This window comes from Heptranchias perlo, chromosome 13 (genome assembly GCF_035084215.1).
Source record: "Heptranchias perlo isolate sHepPer1 chromosome 13, sHepPer1.hap1, whole genome shotgun sequence".
Taxonomy (NCBI): Eukaryota; Metazoa; Chordata; class Chondrichthyes; order Hexanchiformes; family Hexanchidae; genus Heptranchias; species Heptranchias perlo.
The window spans coordinates 65274248-65288941 of NC_090337.1; the positions used below are offsets into that span (position 1 = coordinate 65274248).

The 14694-nt window shown below is 54.3% G+C and overlaps 1 protein-coding gene across 1 annotated transcript in view; it reads right to left on the minus strand.

Moving 5' to 3' along the window:
- Positions 1-14694, minus strand: part of LOC137331665 (unconventional myosin-VIIa-like) — a 252700-nt gene that overhangs the window by 141391 nt on the left and 96615 nt on the right. Inside the window, exons 18-21 of the mRNA XM_067995609.1 lie at positions 13736-13828; positions 10823-10917; positions 8723-8807; positions 5425-5643 (exon numbers count right to left, since the gene is read on the minus strand). Coding sequence (XP_067851710.1) covers positions 5425-5643; positions 8723-8807; positions 10823-10917; positions 13736-13828 — 492 coding nt within the window. The remainder of the gene's footprint in view (positions 1-5424; positions 5644-8722; positions 8808-10822; positions 10918-13735; positions 13829-14694) is intronic.

Genomic DNA, 14694 nt, shown 5'->3' on the forward strand with positions numbered 1-14694 from the left:
ACTTCTAAGACTCAAGCACATAATCCAGGCTGACACTCCAGTGCAGTACTGAGGGAGTGCTGCACTGTCGGAGGATCAGTACTGAGGGAGTGCTGCACTGTCGGAGGGGCAGTACTGAGGGAGTGCTGCACTGTCGGAGGGGCAGTGCTGAGGGAGTGCTGCACTGTCGGAGGATCAGTACTGAGGGAGTGCTGCACTGTCGGAGGGGCAGTACTGAGGGAGTGCTGCACTGTCGGAGGGGCAGTGCTGAGGGAGTGCTGCACTGTCGGAGGGGCAGTGCTGAGGGAGTGCTGCACTGTCGGAGGGGCAGTACTGAGGGAGTGCTGCACTGTCGGAGGGGCAGTACTGAGGGAGTGCTGCACTGTCGGAGGGGCAGTGCTGAGGGAGTGCTGCACTGTCGGAGGGGCAGTACTGAGGGAGTGCTGCACTGTCGGAGGGGCAGTACTGAGGGAGTGCTGCACTGTCGGAGGGGCAGTACTGAGGGAGTGCTGCACTGTCGGAGGGGCAGTACTGAGGGAGTGCTGCACTGTCGGAGGGGCAGTACTGAGGGGGTGCTGCACTGTCGGAGGGTCAGTACTGAGGGAGTGCTGCCCTGTCGGAGGGGCAGTGCTGAGGGAGTGCTGCACTGTCGGAGGGGCAGTGCTGAGGGAGTGCTGCATTATCAGAGGGGCAGTACTGAGGGAACGCTGCACCATTGGAGGGGCAGTACTGAGGGAGTGCTGCATTGTCGGAGGGTCAGTACTGAGGGAGTGCTGCACTGTCGGAGGGGCAGTACTGAAGGAGTGCTGCACTGTCGGAAGGTCAGTACTGAGGGAGTGCTGCACTGTCAGAGGGGCAGCACTGAGGGAGTGCTGCACTGTCGGAGGGTCAGTACTGAGGGAGTGCTGCACTGTCAGAGGGTCAGTACTGAGGGAGCGCTCTCTGTCGGAGCGTCAGTACTGAGGGAGTGCTGCACTGTCAGAGGGGCAGTACTGAGGGAGTGCTGCAGTCGGAGGGTCAGTACTGAGGGAGTGCTGCACTGTCAGAGGGGCAGTACTGAGGGAGGGCTGCACTGTCAGAGGGGCAGTACTGAGGGAGTGCTGCAGTCGGAGGGTCAGTACTGAGGGAGTGCTGCACTGTCGGAGGGGCAGTACTGAGGGAGTGCTGCACTGTCGGAGGGGCAGTACTGAGGGAGTGCTGCACTGTCGGAGGGGCAGTACTGAGGGAGTGCTGCACTGTCGGAGGGGCAGTACTGAGGGAGTGCTGCACTGTCGGAGGGGCAGTACTGAGGGAGTGCTGCACTGTCAGAGGGGCAGTACTGAGGGAGTGCTGCAGTCGGAGGGTCAGTACTGAGGGAGTGCTGCACTGTCAGAGGGGCAGTACTGAGGGAGTGCTGCACTGTCGGACGGGCAGTACTGAGGGAGTGCTGCACTGTCGGAGGGGCAGCACTGAGGGAGTGCTGCACTGTCGGAGGGTCAGTACTGAGGGAGTGCTGCACTGTCGGAGGGGCAGGACTGAGGGAGTGCTGCACTGTCAGAGGGGCAGTACTGAGGGAGGGCTGCACTGTCGGAGGGTCAGTACTGAGGGAGTGCTGCACTGTCAGAGGGGCAGTACTGAGGGAGGGCTGCACTGTCAGAGGGGCAGTACTGAGGGAGTGCTGCAGTCGGAGGGTCAGTACTGAGGGAGTGCTGCACTGTCGGAGGGGCAGTACTGAGGGAGTGCTGCACTGTCGGAGGGGCAGTACTGAGGGAGTGCTGCACTGTCGGAGGGGCAGTACTGAGGGAGTGCTGCACTGTCGGAGGGGCAGTACTGAGGGAGTGCTGCACTGTCGGAGGGGCAGTACTGAGGGAGTGCTGCACTGTCAGAGGGGCAGTACTGAGGGAGTGCTGCAGTCGGAGGGTCAGTACTGAGGGAGTGCTGCACTGTCAGAGGGGCAGTACTGAGGGAGTGCTGCACTGTCGGACGGGCAGTACTGAGGGAGTGCTGCACTGTCGGAGGGGCAGCACTGAGGGAGTGCTGCACTGTCGGAGGGTCAGTACTGAGGGAGTGCTGCACTGTCGGAGGGGCAGGACTGAGGGAGTGCTGCACTGTCAGAGGGGCAGTACTGAGGGAGGGCTGCACTGTCGGAGCGTCAGTACTGAGGGAGTGCTGCACTGTCAGAGGGGCAGTACTGAGGGAGTGCTGCAGTCGGAGGGTCAGTACTGAGGGAGTGCTGCACTGTCAGAGGGGCAGTACTGAGGGAGGGCTGCACTGTCGAAGGGTCAGTACTGAGGGAGTGCTGCACTGTCGGAGGGGCAGTACTGAGGGAGTGCTGCACTGTCGGAGGGGCAGTACTGAGGGAGTGCTGCACTGTCGGAGGGGCAGTACTGAGGGAGTGCTGCACTGTCGGAGGGGCAGTACTGAGGGAGTGCTGCACTGTCGGAGGGGCAGTACTGAGGGAGTGCTGCACTGTCGGAGGGGCAGTACTGAGGGAGTGCTGCACTGTCGGAGGGGCAGTACTGAGGGAGTGCTGCACTGTCGGAGGGGCAGTACTGAGGGAGTGCTGCACTGTCGGAGGGTCAGTAATGAGGGAGCGCTCTCTGTCGGAGGGTCAGTACTGAGGGAGCGCTCTCTGTCGGAGGGTCAGTACTGAGGCAGTGCTGCACTGTCGGAGGGTCAGTACTGAGGGAGCGCTCACTGTCGGAGGGTCAGTACTGAGGGAGCGCTCTCTGTCGGAGGGTCAGTACTGAGGGAGCGCTCTCTGTCGGAGGGACAGTACTGAGGGAGTGCTGCACTGTCGGAGGGACAGTACTGAGGGAGTGCTGCACTGTCGGAGGGGTGGTACTGAGGGGGTGCTGCACTGTCGGAGGGTCAGTACTGAGGGAGCGCTCTCTGTCGGAGGGGCAGTACTGAGGGAGCACTGCACTGTCGGAGGGTCAGTACTGAGGGAGAACTGCACTGTCGGAGGGTCAGTACTGAGGGAGCGCTCTCTGTCGGAGGGTCAGTACTGAGGGAGCGCTCTCTGTCGGAGGGTCAGTACTGAGGGAGCGCTCTCTGTCGGAGGGTCAGTACTGAGGGAGCGCTCTCTGTCGGAGGGTCAGTACTGAGGCAGTGCTGCACTGTCGGAGGGTCAGTACTGAGGGAGCGCTCACTGTCGGAGGGTCAGTACTGAGGGAGCGCTCTCTGTCGGAGGGTCAGTACTGAGGGAGCGCTCTCTGTCGGAGGGTCAGTACTGAGGGAGCGCTCACTGTCGGAGGGTCAGTACTGAGGGAGCGCTCTCTGTTGGAGGGTCAGTACTGAGGGAGCTTTCTCTGTCGGAGGGTCAGTACTGAGGGAACGCTCTCTGTCGGAGGGTCAGTACTGAGGGAGCGCTCTCTGTCGGAGGGACAGTACTGAGGGAGCGCTCTCTGTCGGAGGGTCAGTACTGAGGGAGCGCTCTCTGTCGGAGGGACAGTACTGAGGGAGTGCTGCATTGTCGGAGGGTCAGCACTGAGGGAGTGCTGCACTGTTGGTGGGTCAGTACTGAGGGAGCGCTCTCTGTCGGAGGGTCAGTACTGAGGGAGCGCTCTCTGTCGGAGGGACAGTACTGAGGGAGTGCTGCACTATCGGAGGGACGGTACTGAGGGAGTGCTGCACTGTCGGAGGGGTGGTACTGAGGGAGTGCTGCACTGTCGGAGGGTCAGTACTGAGGGAGCGCTCACTGTCGGAGGGTCAGTACTGAGGGAGCGCTCTCTGTCGGAGGGGTAGTACTGAGGGAGCACTGCACTGTCGGAGGGTCAGTACTGAGGGAGAACTGCACTGTCGGAGGGTCAGTAATGAGGGAGCGCTCTCTGTCGGAGGGTCAGTACTGAGGGAGCGCTCTCTGTCGGAGGGTCAGTACTGAGGCAGTGCTGCACTGTCGGAGGGTCAGTACTGAGGGAGCGCTCACTGTCGGAGGGTCAGTACTGAGGGAGCGCTCTCTGTCGGAGGGTCAGTACTGAGGGAGCGCTCTCTGTCGGAGGGACAGTACTGAGGGAGTGCTGCACTGTCGGAGGGACAGTACTGAGGGAGCGCTCTCTGTCGGAGGGACGGTACTGAGGGAGTGCTGCACTGTCGGAGGGGTGGTACTGAGGGGGTGCTGCACTTTCGGAGGGTCAGTACTGAGGGAGCGCTCACTGTTGGAGGGTCAGTACTGAGGGAGCGCTCTCTGTCGGAGGGGCAGTACTGAGGGAGCACTGCACTGTCGGAGGGTCAGTACTGAGGGAGAACTGCACTGTCGGAGGGTCAGTACTGAGGGAGCGCTCTCTGTCGGAGGGTCAGTACTGAGGGAGCGCTCTCTGTCGGAGGGTCAGTACTGAGGGAGCGCTCTCTGTCGGAGGGTCAGTACTGAGGGAGCGCTCTCTGTCGGAGGGTCAGTACTGAGGCAGTGCTGCACTGTCGGAGGGTCAGTACTGAGGGAGCGCTCACTGTCGGAGGGTCAGTACTGAGGGAGCGCTCTCTGTCGGAGGGTCAGTACTGAGGGAGCGCTCTCTGTCGGAGGGTCAGTACTGTGGGAGCGCTCACTGTCGGAGGGTCAGTACTGAGGGATCGCTCTCTGTTGGAGGGTCAGTACTGAGGGAGCTTTCTCTGTCAGAGGGTCAGTACTGAGGGAACGCTCTCTGTCGGAGGGTCAGTACTGAGGGAGCGCTCTCTGTCGGAGGGGCAGTACTGAGGGAGCGCTCTCTGTCGGAGGGTCAGTACTGAGGGAGCGCTCTCTGTCGGAGGGTCAGTACTGAGGGAGCGCTCTCTGTCGGAGGGTCAGTACTGAGGGAGCGCTCTCTGTCGGAGGGTCAGTACTGAGGGAGCGCTCTCTGTCGGAGGGTCAGTACTGAGGGAGCGCTCTCTGTCGGAGGGTCAGTACTGAGGGAGCGCTCTCTGTCGGAGGGTCAGTACTGAGGGAGCGCTCTCTGTCGGAGGGTCAGTACTGAGGGAGCGCTCTCTGTCGGAGGGTCAGTACTGAGGGAGCGCTCTCTGTCGGAGGGTCAGTACTGAGGGAGCGCTCTCTGTCGGAGGGTCAGTACTGAGGGAGCGCTCTCTGTCGGAGGGTCAGTACTGAGGGAGCACTCTCTGTCGGAGGGGCAGTACTGAGGGAGCGCTCTCTGTCGGAGGGTCAGTACTGAGGGAGCGCTCTCTGTCGGAGGGTCAGTACTGAGGGAGCACTCTCTGTCGGAGGGGCGCAGCGCCAACAAATTTCTAGAGCAGGGGAGTTCTCCCTGGTAACTTGGCCAATATTTATCCCTCAACCAACATCACTAAAACTGATTTTCTGGTCATTATCACATTACTGTTTATGGGACCTTGCTCTGCGCAATTTGGCTGCTGCGTTTCCTACATTACAACAGTGAGAACACTTTGAAAGTACTTGATTGACTGTCGATCAATTTGAAGTGGTGAAAGGCGCTATATAAATGCAAGATCTTTCATTCTGTCATAGCCACCATCACGTACATCTCTCCTCTTTTTCCGATAGCTCTTTCGAATCAGCATCCCCCTAGTGTAGGCCTGGATGACGATCAGAGCTTCCAGCCGCTTGCCGTTATCTTGCCGCATCAAGTAGCCCCGGCACCGTGCCTGGAACCGGATGATCCGTCTCCGAGTCCCTTCATACTGTTTGGCAATTTCCCGGGCTCGACATAGTGCCTGTAATCTTGCAAAACCCAGCCTTACCTAGGGCAGAAAATCACAAAGGTCACAAATAAATGGAACCACTGAACCTTGCAGAACACAAGGAAGCCATTTGGCCGATTGTGTTTGTATCAACTCTTTGCTAATTAAACCCACTGCCCCACTCTCTCCCCATAGCCCTGTATCAATCCCAAACTAATCCCACTGCCCCACTCTCTCCCCATAGCCCTGTATCAATCCCAAACTAATCCCACTCCCCCACTCTCTCCCCATAGCCCTGTATCAATCCCAAACTAATCCCGCTGTCCCACTCTCTCCCCATAGCCCTGTATCAATCCCAAACTAATCCCACTGCCCCACTCTCTCCCCTTAACCCTGTATCAATCCCAAACTAATCCCACTCCCCCACTCTCTCCCCATAGCCCTGTATCAATCCCAAACTAATCCCGCTGTCCCACTCTCTCCCCATAGCCCTGTATCAATCCCAAACTAATCCCACTGCCCCACTCTCTCCCCTTAACCCTGTATCAATCCCAAACTAATCCCACTGTCCCACTCTCTCCCCATAGCCCTGTATCAATCCCAAACTAATCCCACTGTCCCACTCTCTCCCCATAGCCCTGTATCAATCCCAAACTAATCCCGCTGTCCCACTCTCTCCCCATAGCCCTGTATCAATCCCAAACTAATCCCACTGCCCCACTCTCTCCTCATAGCCCTGTATCAATCCCAAACTAATCCCACTCCCCCACTCTCTCCCCATAGCCCTGTAAAAAATCCCAAACTAATCCCACTGTCCCACTCTCTCCCCAGAGCCCTGTATCAATCCTAAACTATTCCCACTGCCCCACTCTCTTCCCATAACCCTGTATCAATCCCAAACTAATCCTACTGCCCCACTCTCTCCCCATAGCCCTGTATCAATCCCAAACTAATCCCACTGTTCCACTCTCTCCCCATAGCCCTGTATCAATCCCAAACTAATCCCACTGCCCCACTCTCTCCCCATAGCCCTGTATCAATCCCAAACTAATCCCACTGCCCCACTCCCTCCCCATAGCCCTGTATCAATCCCAAACTAATCCCACTGTCCCACTCTCTCCCCATAGCCCTGAATCAATCCCAAACTAATCCCACTGTCCCACTCTCTCCCCATAACCCTGTATCAATCCCAAACTAATCCCACTGCCCCACTCTCTCCCCATAGCCCTGTATCAATCCCAAACTAATCCCACTGCCCCATTCTCTCCCCATAGCCCTGTATCAATCCCAAACTAATCCCACTGTCCCACTCTCTCCCCATAACCCTGTATCAATCCCAAACTATTTCCACTGCCCTGCTCTCCCCATAACCCTGTATCGACCCTGAACTAATCCCACTGCCCCACTCTCTCCCCATAGCCCTGTATCAATCCCAAACTAATCCCACTGCCCCACTCTCTCCCCATAACCCTGTATCAATCCCAAACTAATCCCACTGTCCCACTCTCTCCCCATAGCCCTGTATCAATCCCAAACTAATCCCACTCCCCCACTCTCTCCCCATAGCCCTGTAAAAAATCCCAAACTAATCCCACTGTCCCACTCTCTCCCCATAGCCCTGTATCAATCCTAAACTATTCCCACTGCCCCACTCTCTTCCCATAACCCTGTATCAATCCCAAACTAATCCTACTGCCCCACTCTCTCCCCATAGCCCTGTATCAATCCCAAACTAATCCCACTGTTCCACTCTTTCCCCATAGCCCTGTATCAATCCCAAACTAATCCCACTGCCCCACTCTCTCCCCATAGCCCTGTATCAATCCCAAACTAATCCCACTGCCCCACTCCCTCCCCATAGCCCTGTATCAATCCCAAACTAATCCCACTGTCCCACTCTCTCCCCATAGCCCTGAATCAATCCCAAACTAATCCCACTGTCCCACTCTCTCCCCATAACCCTGTATCAATCCCAAACTAATCCCACTGCCCCACTCTCTCCCCATAGCCCTGTATCAATCCCAAACTAATCCCACTGCCCCATTCTCTCCCCATAGCCCTGTATCAATCCCAAACTAATCCCACTGTCCCACTCTCTCCCCATAACCCTGTATCAATCCCAAACTAATCCCACTGCCCCACTCTCTCCCCATAGCCCTGTATCAATCCCAAACTAATCCCACTGTCCCACTCTCTCCCCATAGCCCTGTATCAATCCCAAACTAATCCCACTGCCCCACTCTCTTCCCATAACCCTGTATCAATCCCAAACTAATCCCACTGCCCCACTCTCTCCCCATAGCCCTGTATCAATCACAAACTAATCCCACTGCCCCACTCTCTCCCCATAGACCTGTATCAATCCTAAACTATTTCCACTGCCCTGCTCTCCCCATAACCCTGTATCGACCCTGAACTAATCCCGCTGCCCCACTCTCTCCCCATAGCCCTGTATCAACCCTGAACTAATCCCACTGCCCCACTCTCTCCCCATAGCCCTGTATCAATCCCAAACTAATCCCACTGTCCCACTCTCTCCCCATAGCCCTGTATCAATCCCAAACTAATCCCACTGCCCCACTCTCTCCCCATAACCCTGTATCAATCCCAAACTAATCCCACTGTCCCACTCTCTCCCCATAGCCCTGTATCAATCCCAAACTAATCCCACTGCCCCACTCTCTCCCCATAGCCCTGTATCAATCCCAAACTAATCCCACTGCCCCACTCTCTCCCCATAACCCTGTATCAATCCCAAACTAATCCCACTGTCCCATTCTCTCCCAAAGCCCTGTATCAATCCCAAACTAATCCCACTGTCCCATTCTCTCCCAAAGCCCTGCATCTTCCTCTGCTTCAAATATTTATCCGATTTTCCCTTAAAAGGGTCTCTGATGGTCTTTGCCTCATCCTCTCCCTGCTGCAATGCATCCCAGACTCTATCAACCCTCTGGGTAAAGACGTTTGTCCCATCCTCTCTCCTACCCTCCTGGGTCCAATTTTAAATTGATGGCCCCCTTTTTCACTGACTCCCCAACTGGAGGAAATGGTGCAGATTATCCAACCAGTCAGCACTGCGGTCCCCTGAAATGATTCTGATAGGCTAGTGTAGACGGTAAATATAGGAGAAAGGAATTACCACTTTGCACTTCTTGCGACACTGGTATCCCCTCCAGTGACTCTGGATCTGCAGGGCCGAGCTCTTCTGTCTCAGGAAGTTCTTCCTGTCAAAACCCAAAGAAGCAGAATGAAAAGGTCCAAGCAAAACCTCTGTAAATCCAATCAGGAATTGAGGAGAAACTTCTTTACCCAGTGAGTGATTAGAATGTGGTACTTGCTACCACAAGGAGTGGTTGAGGCGACTATCATAGAAGCTGGATAAGTACATGAGGGAGAAAGGAATAGAAGGATATGCTGATAGAGTGAGATGAAGTAGGGAGGGAGGAGACTCGTGTAGAGCATAAACACCGGTATAGACCAGTTGGGCTGAATGTCCAGTTTCTGTGCTGTAAATTCTATGAAATATGTAAATTTTCAATCAGAATGAACCAACCTTCAGGTCTGATTTTTCTCCTTGTGTCCCAGTGCCTCTGCTTGACTACAACTAGGAGAAGTCAGGAGGTGAGGCCTCTCGCTGGTCAACGAGGAGAAAAGGACTGCCCAGACCACTCTTCTCTGGTCAATGAGGAGGAAAGGATTGTCCAGACCACTCTCCTCTGGTCAATGAGGAGGAAAGGACTGCCCAGACCATTCTCCTCTGGTCAATGAGGAGGAAAGGACTGCCCAGACCATTCTCCTCTGGTCAATGAGGAGGAAAGGACTGCCCACACCACTCTCCTCTGGTCAATGAGGAGGAAAGGATTGTCCAGACCACTCTCCTCTGGTCAATGAGGAGGAAAGGACTGTCCAGACCACTCTCCTCTGGTCAATGAGGAGGAAAGGATTGTCCAGACCACTCTCCTCTGGTCAATATATAATAGAGATTGAACATGAGCCGGTGTATTATTGAATAAATAGTTAACACCAGTCGAATGTTATTGACCCTGAACACAATCCAGTGATCCGACCTCTGATTCTGAACTCAATCCAGCGATCTGACCTCTGACCTGGAACACAATCCAGTGATCTGACCTCGGACCCTGAACACAACCCAATGATCTGACCTCTGACTCTGAACACAATCCAGTGATCGGAACACTGACCTGGCACATAATCCAATGACCTGACCTCTGACCTTGAACACAATCCAGCGATCTGACCTCTGATTCTGAACTCAATCCAGCGATCTGACCTCTGACCCAGAACACAATCCAGTGATCTGACCTCTGGCCCTGAACACAATCCAGTGATCTGACCTCTGACTCTGAGCACAATCCAGTGATCTGAACTCTGACCCTGCACGTAATCCAATGACTTGACCTCTGACCTTGAACACAATCCAGTGATCTGACCTCTGACTCTGAACACAATCTGATCTCTGCCCTTTGATCTCTTGATTTGCATTAATTATGGCTTAATATACATCTGTTATATCACTGAACATTTTTATCACTGACTTGATGCATTCAGTGGGTTTTGTGCTGCTGTACAAACACTTCATGTTAAATGACATCCTGCCCTATATGGGACCAGTAGTCCTCCTGATGACTTGCTTTGCTTGCTCTCGCTCTGGTCAATGCGACAACAACAACAACTTTCATTTATATAGCATCTTTAACGTAATAAAACATCCCAAGATGCTTCACAGAAGCGATTATCAAACAAAATTTGACCCCGAGCCACATAAGGCGATATTAGGGCTAGTAACCAAAAGCTTGGTCAAAGAGGTAGGTTTTAAGGAGTGTCTTAAGGAAGAGAGAGAGGAAGAGACGGAGAGGTTTAGGGAGGGAATTCCAGAGCTAAGGGCCCAGGTAGCTGAAGGCACGGCCACCAATGGTGGAGTGATTAAAATCAGGGAAACGCAAGAGGCCAGAATTGGAGGAGCGCAGAGATCTCGGAAGGTTGTAGGTCTGGTGGAGGTTACAGAGATAGGGAGGGGCAAGGCCGTGGAGGGATTTGAAAACAAGGATGAGAATTTTAAAATCGAGGCGTTCCCGGACCTGAAGCCAATGTAGGGATGTGATGGCTGTTGACTTACTGTGTAGAATATATTGAAATGTAAATAAAAAAAATAAAGCGGAGTGGTAATTGGGCCAGAAGTATTTTGGGATAACCCTGATGTGCAATTGTTGGAACCCACCTGTCTTTCAAACCACGCATGACTTTCTGAATCATCAAGACCTTTGCTGTCAAGATTCTGTCTCGCTTGAGCTCCAAGGACAGGTTGTCGTCTTCCTGGAAAGAAAGCAAGACCTTTAGGGAGGGCACAGTACAGAGAGCTCAGCAGCAAATGACGGGGCAGGTGAGGAGTGAGCAGCGGGGATCGCACAACAGATACTTATAAGTCAAGGATTCTGTAACGTATGTTGTGTTATATCCCACTGTAAGGAAACGAGCTCTCCTCGTGTCCCAGTGTCGCTGCTCGCCTTCACTCAACTAGGTGAGGATGGAAAACTTTTATTCTAAGCAACTTACAGAGCTAGAGTAAGCTTAGAGAAGATTCAGGCCAAGTATGGTCAGTCTCTTTCAGATACCCTCGTATATGCCAAACGCTCTGCATTTTATGCAGTCAGGATTTTACAACTGGTGTCAACGCTTGTAAGTAAAAATCAGTGTTGATTTAAGCACAAACACCTCCATGAGCTGCCACAGCTCAGTTCTCCGTTGATGCTGAGCGGGTCGTTTAGGGTTGTACAGTGAATACCCACTTTAAAATGTAGCAGGCAAATTTTGGCTGCTGTAATGTTGAGCACACACCAACATCAGTCATCTAGTGATGGAATTCCATTGTCAGGGGGCCGAGAAAAACAATCGATAAACTGAGGGGGAGCTGTAGCACACTGAGGGGGAGCTGTAGCACACTGAGGGGGAGCTGTAGCACACTGAGTGTGAGACAGCACACTGAAGGGGAGCTGTAGCACACTGAACATGAGCTGTAGCACACTGAGGGGGAGCTGTAGCACACTGAGGGGGAGCTGTAGCACAGTGAGGGGGAGCTGTAGCACACTGAGGGGGAGCTGTAGCACACCGAGGGGGAGCTGTAGCACACCGAGGGGGAGCTGTAGCACACCGAGGGGGAGCTGTAGCACACCGAGGGGGACCTGTAGCACACCGAGGGGGACCTGTAGCACACCGAGGGGGAGCTGTAGCACACCGAGGGGGACCTGTAGCACACCGAGGGGGAGCTGTAGCACACCGAGGGGGACCTGTAGCACACCGAGGGGGAGCTGTAGCACACCGAGGGTGAGCTGTAGCACACTGAACATGAGCTGTAGCACACTGAGGGTGAGCTGTAGCACACTGAACATGAGCTGTAGCACACTGAGGGTGAGCTGTAGCACACTGAACATGAGCTGTAGCACACTGAGGGGGAGCTGTAGCACAGTGAGGGGGGAGCTGTAGCACACTGAGGTGGGGTGCTGTAGCACACTGAGGGTGAGCTGTAGCACACTGAGGGGGAGCTGTAGCACACTGAGGGGGAGCTGTAGCACACTGAACATGAGCTGTAGCACACTGAACATGAGCTGTAGCACACTGAGGGTGAGCTGTAGCACACCGAGGGGGAGCTGTAGCACACCGAGGGGGAGCTGTAGCACACTGAACATGAGCTGTAGCACACTGAGGGTGAGCTGTAGCACACTGAACATGAGCTGTAGCACACTGAGGGTGAGCTGTAGCACACTGAACATGAGCTGTAGCACACTGAGGGGGAGCTGTAGCACACTGAGGGGGAGCTGTAGCACACTGAGGGGGAGCTGTAGCACACTGAGGGGGAGCTGTAGCACACTCAATGTGAACTGTAGCACACTGAATGTGAGCTGTAGCACACCGAGGGGGAGTTGTAGCTCACTGAATGTGAGCTGTAGCACACTCAGGGGGAGATGTAGCTCACTGAGTGTGAACTGTAGCACACTGAATGTGAGCAGTAGCACAGTGAGTATGAGCCAGCACACTGAGGGTGAGCTGTAGCACATTGAGGGAGAGCTGTAGCACACTGAGGAGGAGCTGTAGCACATTGAGGGGGAGCTGTAGCACACTGGATATGAGCTGTAGCACACTGGATATGAGCTGTAGCACACTGAGGGTGAGCTGTAGCACACTGAGGGGAGCTGTAGCACAGTGAGGGGGAGCTGTAGCACAGTGAGGGGGAGCTGTAGCACACTGAGGGGGAGCTGTAGCACACCGAGGGGGAGCTGTAGCACAGTGAGGGGGAGCTGTAGCACACCGAGGGGGAGCTGTAGCACACCGAGGGGGAGCTGTAGCACACCGAGGGGGAGCTGTAGCACACCGAGGGGGAGCTGTAGCACAGTGAGGGGGAGCTGTAGCACACTGAGGGGGGAGCTGTAGCACACCGAGGGTGAGCTGTAGCACAGTGAGGGGGAGCTGTAGCACACTGAGGGGGAGCTGTAGCACACTGAGGGTGAGCTGTAGCACACCGAGGGGGAGCTGTAGCACAGTGAGGGGGAGCTGTAGCACACTGAGGGGGGAGCTGTAGCACACCGAGGGTGAGCTGTAGCACAGTGAGGGGGAGCTGTAGCACAGTGAGGGGGAGCTGTAGCACACCGAGGGTGAGCTGTAGCACACCGAGTGGGAGCTGTAGCACACCGAGGGGGAGCTGTAGCACACCGAGGGTGAGCTGTAGCACAGTGAGGGGGAGCTGTAGCACACTGAGGGGGAGCTGTAGCACACTGAGGGTGAGCTGTAGCACAGTGAGGGGGAGCTGTAGCACACTGAGGGGGAGCTGTAGCACACTGAGGGGGAGCTGTAGCACAGTGAGGGGGAGCTGTAGCACACCGAGGGGGAGCTGTAGCACAGTGAGGGGGAGCTGTAGCACAGTGAGGGGGAGCTGTAGCACACTGAGGGGGAGCTGTGTGCCATGATTCTCCTGGTGCACTACACTTGATTCCAGGTAACATGTAACTATTATGGGACTTGAGAGCAGCCCCTTATAGCTACCCTGTGAAATAGACTGATGTAAAGGACAGGCCTGTTTGAGGAGAGGTTTGTCTGTGACATGCGTTAATGGTCTGAAAACCATCCATTTATACACAACCTTCAGGAAGATCTTTGTTCTCCCCATCTTCCAATCTCCATCGATTCCAATCACTGATTTGGCGATCTGTCTGCAGCACGAGTGAGCACTCTCCTGTAATGATAAATAGGGAGAGTACACTTAGTGATTCACTAATAGAACAGAGTGCGATACAAAGTGACATCACTGGGAACAAGATACACCACTCTACTGTACTGATACACCATAAACAGTGACATCACTGGCAATGAGATAAATTACTGTCACAGTTCAGAATTCTGTGCCATTTTTCCCATAAAAAAGACTTGGACATAAGTGATATTAACATGTATTTTGGTCAGAGCTTGGCCTGAAAGGGAACTGTTTATCCCGACAGCCCATGCTAGGTCGGACATCCATAGGACACAGGAGAGGTGATTTAAATGCAGGATGGGCAATTGTTTTGCACAGATCCCAGATATCAATGTTTGGTCATTCAGGAGACATATAGTATCTTGGTGGTCTCAAATATATCTTTCATCTCTGCAAGTCTTTGAAGGGAGGCTTTTTAAAACTCAATGCAGTCAGTCAAAGTAACTGACTGGAGAATTGACCTCCGCACTGCTGATGGAACAGATAACAGAGCGAATCCATCTTTGTACATTAAGTAAGAAGCTCCCCATGTGGACAAGTGTACACAGGGATTGAATTGATTGGGCCAAGTAACTTTCATCATATCCAGTGTTCTGTATGATTTGCCTACTGTGGAATGAAGCAGTTCATGAACTGAGCCGATCGTCACCATGCCTCATGTTAACTCGATCCCCCTTTCGAGAGACTGAAGGAGTACACGTACTCGAGACACCAACAGAACAGCCCAGAACGCAAGCGAGCTTCATTGGGGTAGATTTTAAACTTGCTGCCCGGGCATAGCTCTGGCATTGCGGATTGGCTGCCTGGTAAAGACATCACCCGATCTTCAATTCCATTGATTTTAATGA